The following is a 25,766-nucleotide window of genomic DNA, read 5'->3' on the forward strand; positions in this document are numbered from 1 at the left end:
CAGTGCAGTTGGCATTTGGGGCAGTGCAGTGGTTAGCACTGCAGCCTCACAGCTGTAGTAACCTGGGTTTGATTCTGGGTATTGCCTGTGCGGAGTGTGCAAGTTCTTCCTGTGGCTATGTGGGTTTCTACCAGGTGCTCTGGTTTCCTCCCACAGCCAAAGACTTGCAGGTTGATAGGTAAATTGCCCCTAGTGTAGGTAGGTGGTAGGGGAAGTGGTGGGGAATATGGGATTAACGTAGGATTAGTATAAAGGGGTGGTTGTTGGTTGGCACAGACACTGTGAGCCGAAGGGCCTGTTTCAGTGCTGTATAAATAAATAAACTCAGGCAGTGATTTACAGTTTCACTTGAGCTATACTACGTATATTAAGTCTGGGTGGAGGAGCACGCATCTCTTGTCACTTTGGTTGGCGGTCTTCAGGCTTCTTTCTCTTTTCGTCTCACCTCATGCTTTCTGGTCTCCGGTTCTTCTCCGCTGCCTGGGCTCAATCGGGAGGATCTCTTTTATCCTGGCTCTTATCCAATTAACCTCTTCCAGTGCCCAATCATGCTCATCCCTGTGGTGGTCTTTCCCTGTGCATGCTTTTCTTGACCAATCATGTACATTCCACGTTAACAGTATTAGCCCTGAACATGATCACATAAGGTTCTCCATATTCACACGTGACGGAAACCACATATGCCAAATGGAAATATTAATTTTGTCATATGGAATACTGCTTGAAAATTTTTACTGGACATTACAAATAACTTTAAAAAAGTAGAACTGAAGTTCAAGATGGCCACGCATATTTGCATATGAGAAGACAAAGGCTGGCTGGGAGACAGAGGTAAATTATCCCGTCTAGCTGGAACAATGATGGGGGGAGGGTGCTCCCGATTCAATTAGCGAGATTGCTTTTGTCAATAGTGATGATCAAAAGCCATCGACACCGTTTGACTTTGAAAGAGCAAAACCCTCCCTACCAAGTATGTCTGAACAGCCTTGAATTTCAAAGATCCTTCCAGAAGGTGCTGTATCAAACAGAGATGGTCACATGACATAACTGCTGGTGTAACACTGAGGTTTTGAATTGTGCCTCAGAAAGAAGAGACTGTAACTGAACTCCAAGAGGAAAGCATCTCTCTCTGTCTCTCTCTCCAGCAAAGTCCTAGGGAAACCATGGTGGCATGCAACTGAGCCTCAAGACTACAGAACCTTACAGGTGACCACCAAGAAGATGGATAAAACCTCTCTTCGGCCTTCTGGAACCAGCGAAGCAAGCCTGAATTGGTGGCGTGGCCCCAGCGAGGATTCCAAGACTGTAACTTCAATTAAGGACATTGCAACTCAATGTTTGACTATCATTTATTACAGACTTTACTTCATCCTCCCAACTCTTTCTTCCCTTCTGTATCAATTTGCATGTGCATGCCTCTCGTGTGCAAGCGAGCGTGGATGCACCTCAGATTTTAGTAATTTTAACCGGTTTAGAGTGATAAGGTTAATAAACTTACATCTTTCTTGTTTAAACCCAAGAAAACCTGTCTGATTGGTTCATTTGTAATTATATTTGAGGAACAGTGAGCAAGGGCTCACTGAGGTGGTAAGCTAAAAATCACTGTGTTGAAAGAATAAACTCTGTGACAGCCAAACTAGAGGAAGGGCAAAGAGTGGGGGTGGGGGGGGGGGGGGGGGGCGGGGTTGGTGGGGTAGGGGAAGACTGAGACACCTTCCTCACTTGGTCGTAAAAACCATTGTTATACTTCCTCTTATCTCCAGCTGCTACATTCCGTGGTCTCTTATCTCAGAGAGTCTCCAGCATATTTGCTCTTTTAGCTTAACCAAGAAAGCAATTTGAAGTTTTGACAAGATTTTGTTTTTTAGCTACTGCAAGTGTTTTAAAACCTGACATCATTTTCCATGCTCCTTGTACTGTGGCATCAATTTGTATCATGCCCTATTTCTACATTTTTCTACCACACTATAATACAAAGCGGGTCGTAATAAAGCTCAGTGTTAATAATCTTACTATTATTCATGATTCATTTTGAGATCAAAGCCTCAAAATTACTGTTGCCAACATTAGTGAATGTTTGTCATGTACATATGACATTCTTTTCTCCAATAATAAACTGGTTCATGTTAACCTATTTAGATTAGATTAGATTAGAGATACAGCACTGAAACAGGCCCTTCGGCCCACCGAGTCTGTGCCGACCATCAACCACCCATTTGATGCTAATCCTACACTAATCCCATATTCCTACCAAACATCCCCACCTGCCCCTGTATTTCCCTACCACCTACCTATTCTAGTGACAATTTATAATGGCCAATTTACCTACCAACCTGCAAGTCTTTTGGCTTGTGGGAGGAAACCGGAGCACCCGGAGAAAACCCACGCAGACACAGGGAGAACTTGCAAACTCCACACAGGCAGTACCCAGAATCGAACCCGGGTCCCTGGAGCTGTGAGGCTGCGGTGCTAACCACTGCGCCACTGTGCCGCCCCAAATACATTACTTTTATTTTATTTGTTCTCAGGATACGGGTAACCTTGGTATTTAATGTCAATCCCAGTTGCCTGGCAAAGGAGTTGGGGGCATTTAACAATCAACCACCTTATGGAACTCAAACAAAATGTAGTTCAGTTTCATTTCCCTAAAGATTTTTACAATAATCCGTTCATGGTCATTTCTGATGTCAGTTGACAAATTACCAGATTGAGTTGAATTTTACAATTTTCCGTGATGGGATTTGAATTCATAACTTCTGGGGGTAGAGAAGTCCAGGACCATAACTCAGCAATAAATCAGAAAGGACTGTCATACCGAAATGGGCAAAGAACAATTTACAGGTCATAAAAGAATTGTGGTACAGCAAGAAACAAGAATTAAGAACTGAATTATATTAATAATTGATTACTCAATAGTTCACCACAATATACATAATTCACCTCACTGTAGTTTTCTGTCCAGTTTAGTGGGATATTCTCTCATAGGAAGTAATATAGGCACAAGAAAGTCTACACCAAAATGCTGAGAAATACACCAAAACATCCAAAATTATATTTTTTTTCTGGAGCAGACTGGCATGCCTCCAAGGGGAAAAAATCCCCGACCTTTAAAATATCCACTATATCAGTGGTTCTCAAACTTTATTTTGGTTGAATGGCCCTTTTCAAATGGATTAGTAGTCATGGAAAACCATCTAAATTATAATATAAACTCCCAGCACATTCACATTTCTGAATGTAACGTTCATCAATGTCCTGTTAAAGGAACTTGTATGAAACACGCCTGTTGAATACTTCACCCCAGGACACCTCCCTGCACTTCTTGGAGTGGGGTTAGGCTCGATGCCTCTTGTTGGGAGTTTCAGGTTTGACTCTTCACTGCTTGACTGCTCACTACACAGCTGCTGAGTGCTTTCGGGCTTTTTTTTTTACTGTTTACCGGCCTGTCTGAACTGGAATATTGTTACCACACCAAGGAATCCAACTTACATTATTCCGTGGACCTCCTGGAAAGGCTCTTTAAAGACCCCAATTTGAGAGCCACTGCACTCCATCACTGCTGTGCCTGTCCCTTCTCAGTACCACTCACTCACCCATCATTCATTACACCAACAGCATGCATGGTTGATGGCACTGGTTTTATTGAAGTGCAGGTGAGTGAAGATGTTAACACTTCATAATTTTTATGGTCAACATTTAATAGTATCAAAGTAGAAAGCATTGCTTCAAGAAATTCTCAAATACACAAAGCTTATATTATATACACTGCACACACACAGCACTGTGTAGTCATTAGAATTAACATTTTTGAATTTGTTTCCATTCACCTTTCAATATAAGGTCCACCTTTTTTTGTATTTTTCTTCCAAAATCAAATGCTTTCAGAATCAAAGCCAATTCACATAGTAATCCATTTGCCAGCAACAATTCTGGATAATGTTGATAGGTTGAGATTGGAAAGATGACCAAGGTTTCTCAGTGGGAACGACTGTACACTTTATTTTAAAGATATAATTAGATCATGTTCCCGTATACAGTTATTTCTAGAGTAATGCAAGCTTGGAAGTGTATAATTGGTCATGGATTTCAATACCCGCATTACACAATTCACCAGCTGGCTTGACAGCAATTCCTGATAAACTTGGTCTCTGTCGATTTGTCTGTTATTCGGAGTTTTAAATCCCAAGACTTTTTCTCCCACGTCCTGCCATTGTTGTGTTTTTTTTTAAATGTTCCTATTACTTAAGAAAATATATTTACCATCAGATCCAAGAACTAATGAAAACATTTTTTGCTGATACTTTATAGGAAGGTGTATTTAACTGCAGAAATTAATCTGCTTATAGCAGATTACACAATCTGAATTTATATTCACAATTCATCACATTGAAACTTTCAGTCAGAAAGAGAAGAGACTTATTACATTTAGAATGTTGTGATATTCTGACCAGATTTTAATCTATGTGAAAAGGGGGAGTGATGCAATAAACAATGGCAATCACAGAATTAGAGGAAAATAAACAGTAATGTCTGTACATAAAAATAGAAGTCCTAGAATTCCAAAGAGAGGGAAGGAGGATCACAACAACGTTTAACTGCTGAGACTCAAATGGTTTCAATGTTCTTGCAGCAATAAACATTAATTATGAACAGGAGTGTATTGGTACTTTTATCATCCCACGTCTGGATTCAGGATATTGTGGGACTATTGCTGGCTGCATGGTCTACTGTAGGCCATGGAAATGAGATTTAGGAGAGGGGAAGTTGGTGGCAACGAGCTTGGTGGGTGGCAGAGTCATTGGAGAGCCAGGTAGCAGGAATGAGAAATGCTGACTGGACTGCAGAAGCTGGCTATTATTAAGTAGAGGATCTCAGAGGATCAAAACAAATTTCACAAAAGGTCGTGAAGCACTTTGTAGATGCCAATTATAGTAGAGCCATGTTCACACTCGAGAATTCACCAGTGCCTGGTAAACATACTGCTTCAACTTGTCAAACTATGTATGGCACCGGGTGTTCCAATACAGCTGATGCCTTGAATAACCTTCCATAGAACATTTCTGTTAAGAAAGGTTGACATACGTGCAGTGGGCAGTTGTATTCACGGTTACATCTCAGACAATAGGTGGAGACAGTAGGACAGCTACTGTCGGAAACCGATTGCTCAGGGGGACTGTGGTTCTCTCGGTAGTGGCTGAAGCCTCAGCGAGTAGGACGAATGAACACTTTCCACAACCAGAAAGCAGAGTTATAAGCCTGCAATCACAACAATCGGCATGTGGACTGTTCCTTTACATGAACATATGAATTCGGAGTAGGACACACGGCCCTTTGAGCCTGCTCCACCATTCAATAGGTTAATGGCTGAACTGATTACTCCACACTTCTACCTACCAACCCCCCCCCACCCCCCCATAACGTTCCACCCCTTGCTTATCAAGAATCTATCTACCTCTGTCTTAAAAATATTCAAGGACCCTGCTTCCATCGTCTTTTGAGGAAAAGAATTCCAAAGACTCACGACCCTCAGAGAGAAAAACATTTCTCCTCATCTCTGCCTTAAATGGGCGACCCCTTCTATTTAAACAGTAACCCCTAGTTCTAGATTCTTCCACAAGGGGAAACATCCTTTCCACATCCACCCTGTCAAGACCCCTCAGGATCTTATATGTTTCAATCAAATTGCTTCTTACTCGTCTAAATTCCAGCAGATACAAGCCCAGCCTATCCAATCTTTCCTCATAAGACAGGCCACCCATTCCAGCTATTAGTCTAGTAAACCTTCTCTGTACTGCCTCCAACGCATTTACATCTTTCTTTAAATAAGGAGACCAGTACTGTACACAATGCTCCAGATATGGTCTCATCAATGCACTGTATAGCTGAAGCATAATCTCCCTACTTTTGTATTCATTCCCCTTGTGATAAACAATAACATTCTAATAGCTTTCCTAATTACGTGCTGTAACTGCATACTAACCTTTTGCAATTCATGCACTAGGACACCCAGATCCCTCTGCATCTCAGAACGCTGCAATTTCTCACCATTTAAACAATGTTTTTTTTATTCTTCCTGACAAAATAGCCAATTTCCCACTTTATACTCCATTTGCCAGGTCTTTGCCCATATACTCCATTTGCCAGGTCTTTGCCCACTCACTTAACCTATCTATATCCCTTTGAGGCCCACTTATTTTTTTTAGAGATACAGCACTGAACCAGGCCCTTCGGCCCACTGAGTCTGTGCCGACCATCAACCACCCATTTATACTAATCCTACACTAATTCCATATTCCTACCTCATCCCCACCTGTCCCTATATTTCCCTACCACCTACCTATACTAAGGTAAATTGGCCATTAGCAATTGCCCCATCAACCTGCAAGTCTTTGGCATGTGGGAGGAAACCGGAGCACCCAGAGGAAACCCACACAGACACAGGGAGAACTTGCAAACTCCACACAGGCAGTACCCAGAATTGAACCCGGGTCGCTGGAGCTGTGAGGCTGCGGTGCTAACCACTGCGCTTATGTCCTCTTCACAAGTTACTTTCCTACCTATCTTTGTGTCATCAGCAAATTTAGCAACCATATCTTCAGTCTTTTCATCTAAGTCATTTATATAAATTGTAAAAAGTTGAGGCCCCAGCACTGATCCCTGTGGCACACCACTCGTTACATCTTACCAACCAGAAAATGACCCATTTATGCCTACTTGTTTCCTGTTAGCTATCCAATCTTCTATCCATACCAATATGTTACCCCCTACACCATGAGCTTTTATTTTCTGCAATAACCTTTGATGTGGCACCTTATCAAATGCCTTCTGGAAATCTAAGTACAATACATCCACCAGTTCCCCTTTATCCACAGCACATGTAACTCCCTCAAAGAAATCCAATGAATTGGTTAAACATGATTGCCCTTTCACAAATCCATGTTGACGCTACCTGATTACCTTGAATTTGTCTAAATGCCCTGCTATAATGTCTTTAATAATCACTTCTCACATTTCCCCAAGACAGATGTTAAGCTAACTGCCCTGCAGTTTCTTGCTTTCTGTCTCCCTCCCTTTTTGAATAAAGGTATTTTCCAATCTAACAGAACCTTCCCCAAATCTAGGGAATTTAAAAAAAATTAAAATGAATGCGTCAAGTATCTCACTAGCCACTTCTTTTAACACCCTAGGACGAAGTCGATCAGGACCCAGGGACGTGTCAGCCCACAGCTCCAACAATTTGTTCACTACCACTGCCCTGGTGATTGTAATTTTCTCGAGTTCCTCCCTCCCTTCCATTTCCTGACTTACAGCTAATACTGGGATATTACTTGTATCCTCAATAGCAAAATATCTGTTCAATACATCTGCCATCTCATTATCAATTCCCCAAACTCACTTTCTATAGGACGAACACTCACTTTGTCAACTCTTCTTTTTTAAATATCTATATTTCTAGCTAGCTTTCGCTTGTACTCTAATTTTACTTTCCTCATCAATCTTTTAGTCATTCTTTGCTGTTTTTAATATTCTGTCCAATCTTCTGACCTGCCTCCCATCTTTGCACAATTATATGCTTTTTCTTTTAAGTTTGATACTATCAACTGTTTTAGTTAATCACGGATGGCAGGTCACCCTTGGAATTTTTCTTTCTTGTTGAAATGTATCTATTCTGAAATATCCCCTTAATGTCTGCCACTGCATCTCTATTGATCTATCCCTTTACCTAATTTGCCAGTTCATTTTAGCTGCCTCTGCTTTCATGCCCTCATCATCGCCCTTGTACAGAGTAAAATAACAATCCCTTCCTTCCAGTTCGCTGAAAGCTTCCAGAATCCATTCTTGAAGAAAAAATGCTGAAATGAAAGCAGAAAGTGCTGCAAGTACGCAGCAGCTCTGGCATCTGAGCTATGGGAATGAGCTTCAAGGCATCAGAATTGCAGACATCCTCCTGAGGCTTAATGCAAGATCTACACATCTGGCAACAGTTAGGCAAATAAATTCTGAACAATGTGCATCCAGCATTCAGTCCTGCTTCCCTTGTTAAAAAACCACCTCAGCATTACCTTTATAGAGAAGCTTTTACTTGTGACCACAAAGTAGATACGAAATGATGACAATTTGTCGCAAATTTCAAGCCCAGTTTTGGGTCTGTGTCTATAGAATCCAGCCTGTATATTCAACAGTCAAATGCTATTGTGGAATTATAACCTGATTTATTGGTGCAAACTGATCTCCCTCTCACCCTCTTGCACTCGATTGGTTAGTCTCTGCCTCAAAAAAATTCTTCCAGTGAAGGCAGTTCAAAAATGTATCTCTGTGCAAAATGTTCTTTTCCCATTTACCTCACCCCTCGTCTTTCCCTGCAGGCACTGAGTCCTTCCACAGCACTGCTCACCAGCATTTTGCTTTCTAAAGACTGTTCTTGGAAAGTGGACAACACTGGCAGACAACAGCAGCTGGCATTTATATAGCAGCTTTCATGTAGGAAAATATCCCAAGGCCCTTCACACTATTGTAATCAGACAAGAATTGAAACAGAGCTAAAGGAGATATGAGGGCAGGTGACTAAAAGTATAAACAAAAGCAAGGTGGAGAGGCAGAGGTTTCGGAAGGCAATTCCAGAGCTTAGGGTATAGGCGGCTCAAGGCATTACTGCCAATGGTAGAACAATGAAAGTGGGGCATACACAAGAGATCACACAACACTCATTGCCCATCTGCAGTTTCCCTGATAACATTCAGAGACAGCAACATAACGTGCGACTGGCAGCACCGACCAACAGGCCAGACCAGGATAAGATGGCAGACCTTTTCCTAAAGGACATTGGTGAACCAGTTGTGGACTTTGACAACAATCCAGCAGCTTTCATGGCCATTTTCATTTGTGATGCCAGTTTACAATTTACCAGATTTATTCAATACATGGTGGGAAATTTCACCGTTTTAGTCTGGTACCATAACCAAAAGGCTTCCCTACTCTTAACTGGGTATGGCTTAGTCTATGAGAGGCTAACAGGCTTTAGCTTCAATTTTCTCAAGACTTTGCCTGTAGAGGTAAACTTGCATCACCAGTCAAGCCCACACTACTAGCAGGCACACAGACTCTGTGCAAGGTTTCATGGTTGATATTATCTTTTTTTATAGGTCTCTTCAGACAATGGTCATTATTCACATACAAGTGCATGAATAGTCTATTCAAACACAAGGGGAATCAGCTTAGCCAAATGTCTTCCTCACCCAACTGACCCATTCAATTTCCAGGAGTGTGATCAGGATCAAGAATCTTGGCTAATTTTCCTGTTCCTAACTAAGGTGCGCTCAGGCTACTGTAATGCCCTAATACTACCCCAACTAAGATCAGCCAAAACAGAGACTGCAGATTCAACCTGGGATGCTCTTGATCTCTACAGCTCTGCTAACGATTGGCAAGTCACAAGCGAGTATCTTTGTGTTCTACATAATTACCTATCCTAACTTGTGTATGTTCCATATTATCATTATTAATCTGAAAATGCATTGTTGGTGCTCCATTTCAGAAAGAATTGAAATAATTATACCTCTGGACATTAATTGTTCACTTTCATACCTTAAAATGTTTGAAATCACCAAAACTCTACATTAAAGATCCTTTCATAAATATCTATATTTTTTATCCTTCTTCACACTGAGCTCTGATTTCTCTCAAGGGTGGCCCTACTGTGGGTGACTTCAACTAATTGCAAAAAAGTTATTAATTTACATAATTGAGCAGCAAATGTAATGATTCTTTGGAAATTTCATTACACTAGAACATTAGAAACCCCCTTTTCACAAAGATTAATTTTCTTTTCAGAAAAATTGAGTGCCACGAATTAGAGGGGGGCAGGTTGGCCCCTGTGCATATGAGTGAGGGCCTTTCCTAGTAAGTGTTGTCTTCCTGGAAGACAGATGGTTCCTCTGTTGCTGCTACAGAGAGCCAAAGAGCAATAGGTCATCCTAGAAACATCCGAATCCCATAGTGCAGGTTTAATTAAACCAACTCATTAAAAAACATTTTGAAAAATATACACTAGTGTATCGACACAACTTGATTTTTTGCTCTTTTTGAGCACAGATCACCTGATCCAAAGCAGGATTCTTGAATAAATGGTAATGTGCTTACTTATCCACCAGAAGATGCTTATTCCAACTGCTAAAACTGGCAATTTTGTGTTGTTTTTGTACTCCTTGTGGTTGAAGCTATCAATACTCGGGGGCACAGCACTCCTTTTTTCACTACTGTCATGGAGAGGCAGTGTTAAACAATGGCCTCTGAACCTGTACTCACTATGAACTGGATTATAATTACCCAAGCCCATTTCACACATCGGATCTTTACAGCCAGCAGAGAAATGAAATTTTGATCTCAAAAGTCTGTACTGAATTCCAAGCCTAGGTCAGGGAGCTGAAAGACTACCAACTACAGCACACACTTCCCAAAAATCTGTTTTAACTTAGTAATCCCCAAAGACAGGGAAGGGTTTGTCTGTACACTGTGAAATGAAATCATAAAGACATTTATGAATGCTTTGTTTAGGATTTTGTTACAGAGTGAGGACACATTCCCCTATAAGTACATTGGATTGAAATTGTATATTTCATATCAATAGTTGTCAAATATGATCTGGCAGTAAACTGATTGCAGTTAATAGATAAACTGTCATTTACCCTTAGAAAAGGAGTACTGTGGATTTCAAAAATATGAGTTACAATTTCTGGATTTGTGAAAGCATTTTGCAGTGTAGATTATAAATGTTAAGCTACGATTTTCCTTCATGTCTGTCTTGATTAATCTAGCCAGATCTCAATTTGAAAATTTCATTTTCACAGCGGTGGAGACAGGAAGACAGCATATCTCACCACCTCTATACCAATAGACACAATGACGAACTGATTCATTGATAGAAAATTAAAATGTGGGGAGGCTTGACTTGATATTTTATAGGTAGGCTGTGTTTCTCTCCTTCCCTTTCCTACTTGTAAATGTAGTTAGATTTTCCAAAGGTGGGTCTTAATTAAGCGTAGAGAATGTAAAAATAAAACTCCAAATGATATTATACACAGAAGGGGAAAAAGTAGTTCATATCAGGTCTCCATTTTAAAGTAATATAGAACTAACACTTAACTAGGTTTCTGTTATTGCAACTGTAATTTTTAACATTGTACAAACTGTACAAGTTATCTCAGACACATGAAAAGTATATACTCACAGAGACATAAAACACCTAGGTATAAAATATAAAGCAGTGTAATAGTTACTAAAAAGGACATGCCTTATTGCTATAGCGATTTTTGCTTTTTTTTTCTGTATTGTACCACAACTTGTTCTGAGAATGTGATTTGCATAAATTATTCAAGTCTGAGAAATTTTCACACATCTCAAATTCTACAATATTTAAAATAAACTTTTCTAACATATCTCTTTATTAAAAGAGAAATAAAAATGTCATTATGTAATTCTCTTAGGCCAGACACAAAGGTTTACACCTTAGTTTTTTTTCCCGTTTCTTACTATTTACTTGCACAATAAAAGCTGCTGTTGGTACAAGGATTTAAGACCCTATCTAATGGTGCTCACACATTCACAATGCCTGTGCATTTGTGAAGGTCTATGAATGACCGAAGAATTACCAAACATGTATACTTCTAGCAAAAAAACCTTGGTTCCCATAGAAATAATTCCACGTTGCATTTTGGACACTTGGATGGATTCCGATGTGTTAAAGCTGAGAATCCAAAACAAGACATGATGTTGCAACATCTCGTCACCTCTGACCTCTTCTTGTAAAGGTAAGTGGTTAATTTGCATAATTTATACAGTTTTTTTTTACTAAAGAGCATTTTCCTTCGTTATAAACCAGAAAAAAACTAATCTCTACAGATAAACTCCCCATCTCCAGTCACTGCTGTAGACATAAAGTTTGGACATAAAGCTGTACAGCGCAATCAAACATACTTACATCTTAGCTCATTTTACAGGTACAGCCATAATCAAGGCACAAAGATCTTCTACAAGTATTTTTCTTCAATAAAGTTGTACAAAATAATACATTTTACAGTCTGTACAAGATAATAATCAGCAGTAAAACAAACCAAAAAAACAAATGTAGGACTATTTGTCCATTTATGATCTAAGCCAAGGGATCATTGTGGACAGCTTGAACAAACATTAGTGTGTGGTAGTTTTCAGCCTAGATGTATCGGCCGAAGCAGTTCCTGTTCAAGACCTAAGATGTGGTGAGACTCGACAGCCCCAAGACCTCAGAAAATTGCTCCTACTTGTAGGACTTAGACATCCTGCCTCTTTTTTTATTTACTTCTTTGCCGTCACTGGCTTAAGACGAGGTCCTTTTCTTTCATCCAACCTGCATTTCTTAATGCTGAAAACTGTGAAACTATTAAATATTGTGGTGCTGCTACATTGTGTGAACTTCCTCAACAGTTTTTTTTAATTACCTGATGCAAAAAGTGCATTTTCATTCTAATATATTTTCCCCATCAAGTACTCTCAAGTGTTGTGTTGAAAAGAAACCCAGACAGGGAGAGGTCTGAAGGTAGTGCCATCATGTGCTGCCCAAGGGCAGAGACGACTAGACGGTAGAGCTATGAACCTGCAGGGAGACAGGCAAAGGTGAACTCAGGCGTCTGTCAGACACAGAGGTAGCCAGAGGGCTCAGTGGAACCACAGAGAGGGAAAAGCAAAGTTTAAAAAAAAGAATGCAATGCATAAAAAAATGGAGGGTGAAACACAAGAAATAAGGAATGAAGAAAGAGAGTTTAGAGAGCAAAGTTGACACACTTCACTCGTATTTCTTCCACCCTGTGTGGGCACATTAAGAAAAAGGAATCAGGGAGTCCAAAAATCAAGAACTCAGGTTGTTTCTCCATCACAACAGTTCATACTGGCGAAGATGCATTCTTTGAATAATGTCTCGACAGTCATTGAATACTCTGCGGATGTTTTCCGTGTCTACTGCACAGGTGAAGTGAGGGTAACAGTAATGTCGTCCATCTCCACTTGCTGTGCTGATCCTCTGCAGGAAGAAACAACAGTTGTGACTATCCCTTTTGCCCACACTGCCAAGTTATTCAGATACAGGTATGGAAATACAAGGTACATACATCCTTTGCAGCATTACATGTTGACCCTCTTATTCTTCAGCTACAAAAACATGCAAACCGTCTTTACTGCAGTACTATAACAACAGAACCATAGCAAAGTTATGGCATAGAAAGAAGCCATTCAGCCCATCGTGTCTGTGTCAGCTGAAAAAACTAGCCGCCCATTCTAAGCTGACCTTCCAGCACCTGGTCAGTAGTCTTGAGGTTACAGCACTTCAGGTGCCGGTCCAGGTACCTTTTAAATGAGTTGAAGGTTTCTGCTTCCATCACCGTTTCTGACAGTGAATTCCAGACACTCACCACCCTCTGGGTGAAAAGGTTTTCCCCCATGTCCCCTCTAATCCATCTACCAATGATAATGCATTTATCCAGCACCTCTAACGTAATTAAAAGTCCCAAGGCGCTGAGAAAACAAAGTCTGACACCGAGCCACATAAGGAGAGATTAAAAGAGATAGGTTTTAAGGAGTGGCGAGGTAGAGGAGCAGGAAGGTTTAGGGCAGGAATTCCAGAGCTTAGGCCCTAGGCAGCTGAAAGCATGGCTACTAATGATGAACTGTCAAAAATCGAGGATATGCAAGAGGGCAGAATCGGAGGAGCAGAGATCTTATAGGGTTTCAGGCTAGTCAAGTTATACTGTTAATCTCAAGGTCTGGATTACCTATAGTTTCTTATCGTACCATTCCCAATCAAAATATAAAAGGGATATCACAGACCAAACTAACCTCTGCTGATTTCCTATTAAAAAAAAAGTTTCAGGATAAAATTGTAGGTAAAGAAGGGGTGAGACAAAAACCACCTTGAACTAAAGGGAGAGGAGGGAAGAAAACATGCCAAAGTATGAAAAGGATGTAACAAAGGTGCAAAAGCTTGGGTAGGGTCGGTGCCCTTGTACTCTTTTCAAACTAGGATGTGCTACAGGCCAAAGCTTTGCTGTTCAATTTCTGAATTACTAAGTAAAATGTAAAACACTCCAATAAAAACTAAAAATGCTGGAAACTGTGAAGAGACAGAAAGAGTATTTCTGGGTCTGATGAAAGGTCATTGACCTGTAACGTTTACTCTGTTTCTCTCTCCATAGATGCTGCCTGACCTGCTGAGTATTTCCAGCACTTTTTGTTGTTATTTCAGATTTCCAGCATCCACAGTATGTTGCTTTTGTAAAACTCCCATTTGGCTCCATGAGCAACAGTTTTGTTGCATGGATTTCTTTCTGGCACTATATCAATCTCAATTAAATACTCACAAGAAACTCATCCCGTACAAAATACTTTGCTCTTGTAACTCTTGCATCTTCTCCAGGCTCTGGCGTCGCTGTTCCCAAAACAAAGAAGCAATGAATTAAAAACAAATGTGCAGGTGAAAAAATAGTTTGTTGTTACTGGTTTGCTATCAATAATGCTAAGACTCACTGAACTGAACTGTTCAATGAATTGAAGGATTGAAACATCTATTACCCAGTCGGGCTTTTGAAGGGCTCCAAAGATTAAATGAATTCAGGTATTGTAAAACAAAGCTTAAAATAAAACTTCAGACAGATTGCTTCTTCAAAACACTTTGGTGGGGCAGTGGTGGGGTGGGGGGGGGGATGGGGGAAGAGGGGAGGGGAATGATTCTAAGATAATACCACTACATAAATACGTTATTATACTGTATTGGATGACATTCTATCAGTGAAAACTGGCTTCAAGTGGCAATTAGCCCAGAAGGGCTGCAAACAGGTTAGGAGATGCGGTAAAACAAACAGGATGGATTAGAGGGACGGGATAGGACTATGCCCTTTCATTGCAGCAGCTTTTTCGGGAGCAGAGAGTGAGCGAGTGAGCAGCTGGGAAGGTCAGTTTGAAAGTAAATTTAATTTCCTTTTGTTTTTCGGCGGAGGCCAGGGGGCTGCTGGGTAAGTAAAACACTATATATTTGGGCGGTTTAAAATAACTTTCCTTTCATTGCAGCAGCTTTTTCGGGAGCAGAGAGTGAGCGAGTGAGCAGCTGGGAAGGTCAGTTTGAAAGTAAATTTAATTTCCTTTTGTTTTTCGGCGGAGGCCAGGGGGCTGCTGGGTAAGTAAAACACTATATATTTGGGCGGTTTCTGAACCCGAGACACCACACTTGTCGTGTCTCCCACCCGCCCTCCTCCTCTAACCAAAAAAAAAGGACTCGGTGGGGTGTTTATAAGGTAAGGCTTTTTCGATTTCTCTGGTTTTATTGTGATTGGTAAAAACTTTTCGTTCCTTTTTCATTTAACTAAGTTAAGCTTAAGATTAAAAATGGCAGGAGATCTCAGACCCGTGTCATGCTCCTCTTGCTCAATGTGGGAGCTCAGGGACACGGCTGATGTCCCTGACTCCTTCACGTGCAGGAAGTGCGTCCAACTGCAGCTCTTGTTAGACCGCATGACGGCTCTCGAGCTGCGGATGGACTCACTTTGGAGCATGCGCGATGCTGAGGAGGTCGTGGATAGCACGTTTAGTGAATTGGTCACACCGCAGATTAGGATTGCTGAGGGAGAAAGGGAATGGGTGACCAAAAGGCAGAGAAAGAGCAGGAAGGCAGCGCAGGAGTCCCCTGCGGTCATCTCCCTCCAAAACAAGTATACCGTTTTGGATACTGTTGGGGGAGATGGCTCACCAGGGGAAGGCAGCAGTAGCCAGGTCCATGGCACCGTGGCTGGCTCTGCTGTTCCGAAGGGCGGGAAAAAGAGTGGAAGGGCTATAGTCGTAGGGGATTCGATTGTAAGGGGAGTAGATAGGCGGTTCTGTGGTCGAAAACGAGGCTCCCGAATGGTATGTTGCCTCCCAGGTGCACGGGTCAGGGATGTCTCAGATCGGCTGCAGAACATTCTAAAGGGGGAGGGTGAACAGCCAGTTGTCATTGTGCACATAGGCACTAATGATATAGGTAAAAAACGGGATGAGGTCCTACAAGCAGAGTTTAGGGAGTTAGGAGCCAAGTTAAAAAGTAGGACCTCAGAGGTAGTAATCTCAGGATTACTACCAGTGCCACGTGATAGTCAGAGTAAAAATGAAAGAATAGTCAGGATGAATGCGTGGCTTGAGAGATGGTGCAGGAAGGAGGGGTTCAGATTTTTGGGACATTGGGACCGGTTCTGGGGGAGGTGGGACTATTACAAATTGGACGGTCTACACCTGGGCCGGACTGGAACCAATGTCCTTGGAGGTGCTTTTGCTAACGCTGTTGGGGAGGGTTTAAACTAATGTGGCAGGGGGATGGGAACCAATTGAGGTCAGTTGACAGTAAGGAGGTAGTAACAAAAGCCTGTAAGGAACTAGATAATGAAGTCAGTGTGACTAAGGGGAAGAACAGGCAGGGAGCAGATGATGAATATAAAGGGACTGGTGGTCTGAGGTGCATTTGTTTTAATGCAAGAAGTGTAGTAGGTAAGGCAGATGAACTTAGGGCTTGGATTAGTACCTGGGAGTATGATGTTATTGCTATTACTGAGACTTGGTTGAGGGAAGGGCATGATTGGCAACTAAATATCCCAGGATATCGATGCTTCAGGCGGGATAGAGAGGGAGGTAAAAGGGGTGGAGGAGTTGCATTACTGGTCAAAGAGGATATCACAGCTGTGCTGAAGGAGGGCACTATGGAGGACTCGAGCAGTGAGGCAATATGGACAGAACTCAGAAATAGGAAGGGTGCGGTAACAATGGCTGTACTACAGGCCTCCCAACAGCGAGCGTGAGATAGAGGTACAAATATGTAAACAGATTATGGAAAGATGTAGGAGCAACAGGGTGGTGGTGATAGGAGATTTTAATTTTCCCAACATTGACTGGGATTCGCTTAGTGTTAGAGGTCCAGATGGAGCAGAATTTGTAAGGAGCATCCAGGAAGGTTTTCTAGAGCAGTATGTAAATAGTCCAACTCGGGAAGGGGCCATACTGGACCTGGTGTTGGGGAATGAGCCCGGCCAGGTTGTTGAAGTTTCAGTAGGGGACTACTTTGGGAATAGTGATCACAATTCCGTAAGCTTTAAAATACTCATGGACAAAGACGAGAGTGGTCCTAAAGGAAGAGTGCTAAATTGGGGGAAGGCCAACTATACCAAAATTCGGCAGGAGCTGGGAAATGTAGAGTGGGAGCAGCTGTTTGAAGGTAAATCCACATGTGATATGTGGGAGGCTTTTAAAGAGAGGTTGATTAGCGTTCAGGAGAGACATGTTCCTGTGAAAATGAGGGATAGAAATGGCAAGATTAGGGAACCATGGATGACAGGTGAAATTGTGAGACTAGCTAAGAGGAAAAAGGAAGCATACATAAGGTCTAGGCGGCTGATGAAAGACGAAGCTTTGAAAGAATATCGGGAATGTAGGACCAATCTGAAACGAGGAATTAAGAGGGCTAAAAGGGGTCATGAAATATCTTTAGCAAACAGGGTTAAGGAAAATCCCAAAGCCTTTTATTCATATATAAGGAGAAATAGGGTAACTAGAGAAAGGATTGGCCAACTAAAGGACAAAGGAGGAATGTTATGCTTGGACTCAGAGAAAATGGGTGAGATTCTAAACGAGTACTTTGCATCGGTATTCACCGAGGAGAGGGACATGACGGATGTTGAGGTTAGGAACAGATGTTTGATTACTCTAGGTCAAGTCGGCATAAGGAGGGAGGAAGTGTTGGGTATTCTAAAGGGCATTAAGGTGGACAAGTCCCCAGGTCCGGATGGGATCTATCCCAGGTTACTGAGGGAAGCGAGAGAGGAAATAGCTGGGGCCTTAACAGATATCTTTGCAGCATCCTTAAACACGGGTGAGGTCCCGGAGGACTGGAGAATTGCTAATGTTGTCCCCTTGTTTAAGAAGGGTAGCAGGGATAATCCAGGTAATTATAGACCGGTGAGCCCGACGTCAGTGGTAGGGAAGCTGCTGGAGAAGATACTGAGGGATAGGATCTATTCCCATTTGGAAGAAAATGGGCTCATCAGTGATAGGCAACATGGTTTTGTGCAGGGAAGGTCATGTCTTACCAACTTAATAGAATTCTTTGAGGAAGTGACAAAGTTGATTGATGAGGGAAGGGCTGTCGATGTCATATACATGGACTTCAGTAAGGCGTTTGATAAGGTTCCCCATGGCAGGCTGATGGAGAAAGTGAAGGCGCTTGGGGTCCAAGGTGTACTAGCTAGATGGATAAAGAACTGGCTGGGCAACAGGAGACAGAGAGTAGCAGTAGAGGGGAGTTTCTCAAAATGGAGACGTGTGACCAGTGGTGTTCCACAGGGATCCGTGTTGGGACCACTGTTGTTTGTGATATACATTAATGATTTGGAGGAAAGTATAGGTGGACTGATTAGCAAGTTTGCAGACGACACTAAGATTGGTGGAGTAGCAGATAGTGAAGGGGACTGTCAGAGAATACAGCAGAATATAGATAGATTGGAGAGTTGGGCAGAGAAATGGCAGATGGAGTTCAATCAGGGCAAATGCGAGGTGATGCATTTTGGAAGATCCAATTCAAGAGTGAACTATACAGTAAATGGAAAAGTCCTGGGGAAAATTGATGTCCAGAGAGATTTGGGTGTTCAGGTCCACTGTTCCCTGAAGGTGGCAACGCAGGTAAATAGAGTGGTCAAGAAGGCATACGGCATGCTTTCCTTCATCGGACGGGGCATTGAGTACAAGAGTTGGCAGGTCATGTTACAGTTGGATAGGACTTTGGTTCGGCCACATTTGGAATACTGCGTACAGTTCTGGTCGCCACATTATCAAAAGGATGTGGATGCTTTGGAGAGGGTGCAGAGGAGGTTCACCAGGATGTTGCCTGGTATGGAGGGCGCTAGCTATGAAGAGAGGTTGAGTAGATTAGGATTATTTTCATTAGAAAGACGGAGGTTGAGGGGGGACCTGATTGAGGTGTACAAAATCATGAGAGGTATAGACAGGGTGGACAGCAAGAGGCTTTTTCCCAGAGTGGGGGTTTCAATTACTAGAGGACACGAGTTCAAAGTGAAAGGGGAAATGTTTAGGGGGGATATGCGTGGAAAGTTCTTTACGCAGAGGGTGGTGGGCACCTGGAACGCGTTGCCAGCGGAGGTGGTAGATGCGGGCACGATGGAGTCTTTTAAGATGTATCTAGACAGATACATGAATGGGCAGGAAGAAAAGAGATACAGAACCTTAGAAAATAGGCGACATGTTTAGAGAGAGGATCTGGATCGGCGCAGGCTTGGAGGGCCGAAGGGCCTGTTCCTGTGCTGTAATTATCTTTGTTCTTTGAGATAGAGGCAGGCATGAATGATAATATATGCACTGGAAAAAGCCTGACATTCCACTAGGAATGAATTCACTTAAAATATGTCTCATCTTTACAAATGCAATCACAGCATGTGAGCAATTAGTTTATAGAGATAAAAAAAAGAAAATGCAGGAAATACACAGCCGATCTGGCAGCATCTGTGGAGAGAAACAGATTCAATGTTTCAGCTCGACAGCCTTTCATCAGAACTGGGAAAAATTCGGGACGTAATAGATTTTAAGCAAGTGAAAAGGGGAAAATTAACAAAAGGGAAGGTCTGTGTTAGGCTGGAATGCAAGAAAAATTAAATGACAAAAGAGTTGATGGTATGGTGCAAGGCCAAAGGGAGTGGTAATGGGACAAGTAAAGAAACAAAAGATGCGTCTAGAGGTGGTGTCTATGGCAGAATCATGAACAACAGCAGTGCAATAAATGCTGATCTTGCCAATGAAGCCCACATCTTGTGAATTTAAAAAATATATAATTTCAGGAAGTGAAAATGAGGTTAGGAAAGATTTCCTCATGCAAAGGGTGGTGGAAGTTTCTTATTTGTTCACAGGATGTGGACATCGCTGGCTTGGCCAGCATGTATCGTCCGTCCCTAATTGCCCTTGAACTGAGGGGCATTTAAGAGTCAACCATATTGCTGTTGGTCTGGAGTCACATGCAGGCCAGACTAGGTAAGGTCGGCAGATATGCTTCCCTAAAGGTTACTAGTGAACCAGATGGGTTTTTTTTTACAACAATTGACAATGGTCACCATTAGACTAGCTTTTTAATTCCAAATTTATTAATAGAAATCAAATTTCACCATCTGCCGAGCACCAGGCTGGGCCTTCTGCATTGCTAGTCCAGTGACATTACCACTACGCCACTGGTTCTCCGTGAAGTTTGGAACCCTCTTCTGCAAATGGCAATTGATGCTCGGTCACTTGTTAATTTTCAATGAGATCGATAGATTTTTGCTAGCCAAGGGTACGCAGTGATATGGAGCCAAGGCAGTTAGATGGAGTTAGGCCACAAATCAGCCATGATCGCACTGAACGGTGCAATAGGCTCGAGGGGCTAAATGGCATACTCTTGTTCCTATGTTTCCTAAAAAGGATCTGTGCAGCTTATAAGACACTAGAAGCATTACCATCATCTGGTGTAGTATAGCGTGTGTACTCTGGAAAATAGTCTTCAATTTTGGATTTTCCTGCCAACACTTTCTCAGCCAGAAGATCTTGCTTGTTCAAGAAGAGGATGACAGAAATGGTCCGCAGCCACCTAGCATAAAGGGACAACAGTAAGTATACAGTGAAAGTGCTCAAGTAGTCTGTCTGTACACTTTTAACATGGCCTAAGGATTACTTGCAGCTCACTCCCTTCCCATTTGTGGTTTTCATCAGATTTGTTGCGCAATGCACATTTGGACTCAATATTGTCTGTGGAATACTGCCTGAGCTTGAATTTAATGGTGTTTTCTAGTATGGAAGATAATGCTATGGAGTCTTTCCAGCAGTGACAGGATGTGTAGGCTCACCACCGCATAGTACACAGCATGCTGCCACAAATCTGAGTAGCCCTCAAACAAGGCACTGGAATAGAATTGTGGCCCTTAGAATGATACAGTGTAGAAGGAAACCATTTGGCCCAACATGCCTGTGCCTTAACAAACATCCACAAACAGAACTTGCTTCACAGGCAGCAAGCAGATGGGAGTGAGGCAACAGTGGGTTTGTCACAGACATGGAAAAGATGCACCATCAAACTGCATTGCAGGCAGCTACTCTGCAAACACAGACTCCCTCTGCTGCCAGACCTCTTAGATTGTGGATCATTAAATATATTTTCAAGGTGGGGGACTTTAGTTAGATTTTATGCTGTATCTGAAATTGGTCACAAGGGATGACAGTCCTGGAGTGATGCTACCCACATAATAGAGTGATTAAAAAGTGCATTACACAAGGCACACCTTTTTATCAGTCATTTAACTTTTGGAGATTATAGTTGATTACAGCATCAGTACAGCAATGTTCTGAGGCAGCTAGATCAAAGCTTCTTAGTCGAGCAGTCCAACAAATGCCAAAGACATATTGATGGGATTAGATGAAGAAGGGTGGGAGGAGGCTCATGTGGAACATTAAGACTGGTGGGGATCTGTTGAGTCGAATGGCCTGTTTCTGCGCTGCAAATTCTATGTAATAAACAGATGTACCTGAACTTACGTCATGTAATCTGTTTCTTCCCCACTCCTCTCCTGCTGTGATTATGCTTCCTCACGAGGTGTTGACCATTCTCAAACATGTTGTCTATGTGTCCATTCTTCAGCTACAAGTCAATGCTGGGTATTCAACTATAGAAGGTATCACTGCCAAACCTAATTCTATCCTCATTTAAAGTTCACACACACCCACTTCACAGCAGGATATACCGGATGATGAGCAAGGGTGGGAACCATAGCTGATTTTCCCCCCCTCTGTTTCCTAGTCCAGGCAAACTAAGGCCAATTCTGGCACCTGCACTGCTGTCTTTGCTGAGACCAACTAACTCAGCACAGACAGAATATCAAACCTCGGACCTCCTATCTTCGTAGTTCATTACCATAAATACAAAGTGAGGCATTAAAGGGCATCAACATTATGCTATTTAAAAGCACTTTATACTCACAAACTATTATAACCACATATGGGGAAATAAATAAATGTTTTCCAGACATATTTTTTCATTTATATTTATTTGAAATAAGTCCATACAGGATATTTTGCTAAAGCAGAGGGAACAATCGCTCCCCACCCTCCAATAAGAAAATAAGAAATAGGAGGAGTAGGCCATTCGGCCCCTCAAGCCTGCCCCGCCATTCAATAAGATCATGGCTGATCTGCCCCAGACCTCAACTCCTCTTTCGTGCCATTCCTCATATCCCCTCAACTCCCCGACATTTCAAATATAAGAACGGAAAGACGCTTACATGTGAAAATGTGTGGACAGATTTCTGAAAGTTAAATATTCCTTCCTTCACGTGGAAGTGAGAATTTCACTTAGAATTGCGACGATTTCTCTATTTTATTTCTAGGTCAGACTATGAGTAAATTGTGCAGGAATCTTTCTGAATTCCTATTCCAAATTGAAAACATATGGCCTCAATTTTCCTTGGTTCCCCTTCACCCGGGTACAGATTAGATGGAGCCCACCCAAAATGCCCTCTGCTCAATATGGTCTGAACTCACCTGCATCTCTGTGGCACCCAGGCCCTGCTCAAGCTCTCTCGCATTCTACGTGTTAAGATAGTAAGGGTCTGCTTTATCTGGGCGCTCTTCCAACTGGGTGACCACCAGGGTATTAGTCTGATTGTTGCAGGCGTAGGCCTGAGCTTTGCCAAGGATCTGCACACATAATTGGGAACAGAAAGCTGCAGCAGTAGTAATGGGGGCTGGCTGTGGGGCTTCTGGCAGGCCTGCTGGCGGCACCCAGATTCCACTCAGATTGAAGGTTCTGGTTGACAATGTAAAGCCATAAGACCTGCTTCTTTTGGGAAACTTCTCCAAATTAGTAATACAACAGGGAATTAGGGTGGGTGGCTGGGAACTCAGTGTGCCACCAGCTCAGAAGAGGAAAATCAACCCCAATCTCACCCCTCCATTGGGAGGCCATTCCCAAGCCAGGCAACATGGACCAGTGACGAGGCTAAGTCTGGAATATGGTGTGCAGTTTTGGATATCAGACTTCTCCCTCATGTGTTTAACCAGCTTTGCCTTAAATGCATCTATACTGTTCACCTCAACTACTCCCAGTGGCAGCGAGTTCCACATTCTCACCACTCTCTGGGTAAAGACGTTTCTTCTGAATTTACTATTTGATTTATAGATGGCCTCTAGTTCTGCTCTTCACTACAAGTGGAAACATTATCTCTGTGTCTACCCTATGAAAACCTTTCATAGTTTCAAAGACTTCTATTAGATCATCCAGCAGCCTTCTCTTTTCAAGTACTCCAAATGTGGGGCTGAATTTTACCAGCACCCTGGGTGGCGGGAATGGAGGCGGGGCCAGTAAAATAGCAGAGAGCTGCATCGGGACAGCTCCTGATGCTGTCAACAGAACCATAGAAAAATTACAGCACAGAAGGAGGCCATTCAGCAGTCATGTCTGTGCCTGCCGAAAACTAGCCGCCCAATCTAATTCCACCTTCCAGAACCTGGTCCATAGCCTTGCAGGTTACAGCATTTCAGGGGCAGGTCCAGGTACGTTTTAAAAGAATTGAGTGTTTCTGCCTCCACCACCATTCCTGGCAGTGAATTCCAGACACCCAGCACCCTCTGTCCTGCCGCTGGGAACGTTCCCCAATGGTGGGCAGGAGGTGGGCCAGGGTGCGGATCAGCTGTCCACTCCATGGAGGTGGGCAGCCCATTTGCATCGTTAAGATGCCAGTTAGTGGCCATTCAGCAGAGCAGCCGCCAACTTGATGGAGGCAGCCTCCCTGAGGCAGCCGAGGTTGTGTGGGCCAAAGAGCTGTGGGCACAGAAGGCTGTCCAACGATCCCCCCTGGAGGGGTTTCCCCTCCGACCCTCGGCCCCCTGAATTTTTAATTTACTTACCTGGAGGCGCCCCTGAGATCTCCAACCTTTTTTTAATTCATTCATGGGATGTGGGTGTCACCGACTATGCCAGCATTTATTGCCCATCCCTAATTGCCCTTGAGAAGGTGGTGGTGAGCTGCCTTCTTGAACCGCTGCAGTCCATGTGGGGTCGGTACACCCACAGTGCTGTTAGGAAGGGAGTTCCAGGATTTTGACCCAGCGACAGTGAAGGAACGGCGATATAGTTCCAAGTAAGGATGGTGTGTGACTTGGACGGGAACTTGCAGGTGGTGATGTTCCCATGCATCTGCTGCTCTTGTCCTTCGAGGTGGTAGAGGTCATGGGTTTGGAGGGTGCTGTCTAAGGAGCCTTGGTGTGTTGCTGCAGTGCATCTTGTAGATGGTACAGACTGCTGCCACTGTGCGTCGGTGGTGGAGGGAGTCAATGTTTGTGGATGGGGTGCCAATCAAGCAGGCTGCTTTGTTCTGGATGGTGTCGAGCTTCTTGAGTGTTGTTGGAGCTGCACCCATCCAGGCAAGTGGAGAGTATTCCATCACACTCCTGACTTGTGCCTTGTAGATGGTGGACAGGCTTTAGGGAGTCAGGAGGTGAGTTACTCGCCGCAGGATTCCTAGCCTCTGACCTGCTCTTGTAGCCACGGTATTTATATGGCTACTCCAGTTCAGTTTCTGGTCAATGGTAGCCCCTAGGATGTTGATAGTGGAGGATTCAGCGATGGTAATGCCATTGAATGTCAAGGGCAGATGGTTAGATTCTCTTGTTGGAGATAGTCATTGCCTGGCACTTGTGTGGTGCAAATGTTACTTGCCACTTATCAGCCCAAGTCTGGATATTGTCCAGGGATTGCTGCATTTCTACACGGACTGCTTCAGTAATTGAGGAGTCGCGAATGGTGCTGAACATTGTGCAATCATCAGTGAACATCCCCACTTCTGACCTTATGATTGAAGGAAGGTCATTGATGAAGCAGCTGAAGATGGTTGGGCCTAGGACACTAAACTGAGGAACTCCTGCAGTGATGTCCTGGAGCTCAGATGGTTGACTTCCAACAACCACAACCATCTTCTTTTGTGCTAGGTATGACTCCAACCAGCAGAGAGTTTACCCAGAGTCCCATTGACTCCAGTTTTGCTAGGGCTCCTTGATGCCATACTCGGTCAAATGCTGCCTTGAAGTCAAGGGCAGTCACTCTCACCTCACCTCTTGAGTTCAGCTCTATTGTCCATGTTTGAACCAAGGCTGTAATGAGGTCAGATGAGTGGCCCTGGCAGAACCCAAACTGAGCATCACTGAGCAGGTTATTGCTAAGCAAGTGCTGCTTGATGGCACTGTTGATGACACCTTCCATCACTTTACTGATGATTGAGTGTAGATTGATGGGGCGGTAATTGGCCGGGTTGGACTTGTCCTGCTTTTCCGTAGAGGACATACCTGGGCGGTTTTCCACATTGCCGAGTAGATGCCAGTGTTGTAGCTATACTGGAACAGCTTGGCTAGGGGTGTGGCAAGTTCTGGAGCACAGGTCTTCAGTACTATTGCTGGAATATTGTCAGGGCCCATAGCTTTTGCAGTATCCAGTGCCTTCAGTCATTTCTTGATATCACGCAGAGTGAATCGAATTGCCTGAAGTCTGGCATCTGTAATGTTGGGGACTTCAGGAGGGGGCCGAGATGGATCATCAACTTGGCACTTCTGGCTGAAGATTGTTGCAAATGCTTCTGCCTTGTCTTTCGCACTGATGTGCTGGGCTCCCCCATCATTGAGGATGGGGATATTTGTGGAGCTACCTC

General features: G+C 43.0%; 1 protein-coding gene across 4 annotated transcripts in view; it reads right to left on the minus strand.

Moving 5' to 3' along the window:
• Positions 1 to 11,143: 11,143 nt before the first annotated feature.
• LOC137369778 (guanine nucleotide-binding protein G(s) subunit alpha) overlaps positions 11,144 to 25,766 on the minus strand; it is a 709,287-nt gene continuing 694,664 nt past the window's right edge. For all 4 annotated transcript variants that reach the window (XM_068031231.1, XM_068031233.1, XM_068031234.1 and 1 more), the window contains exons 10-12: positions 20,535 to 20,665; positions 14,385 to 14,452; positions 11,144 to 13,051 (exon numbers count right to left, since the gene is read on the minus strand). In XM_068031231.1, coding sequence (XP_067887332.1) covers positions 12,905 to 13,051; positions 14,385 to 14,452; positions 20,535 to 20,665 — 346 coding nt within the window. In that variant the 3' untranslated portion in view covers positions 11,144 to 12,904. The remainder of the gene's footprint in view (positions 13,052 to 14,384; positions 14,453 to 20,534; positions 20,666 to 25,766) is intronic.

This window comes from Heterodontus francisci, chromosome 5 (genome assembly GCF_036365525.1).
Source record: "Heterodontus francisci isolate sHetFra1 chromosome 5, sHetFra1.hap1, whole genome shotgun sequence".
NCBI lineage: Eukaryota > Metazoa > Chordata > Chondrichthyes > Heterodontiformes > Heterodontidae > Heterodontus > Heterodontus francisci.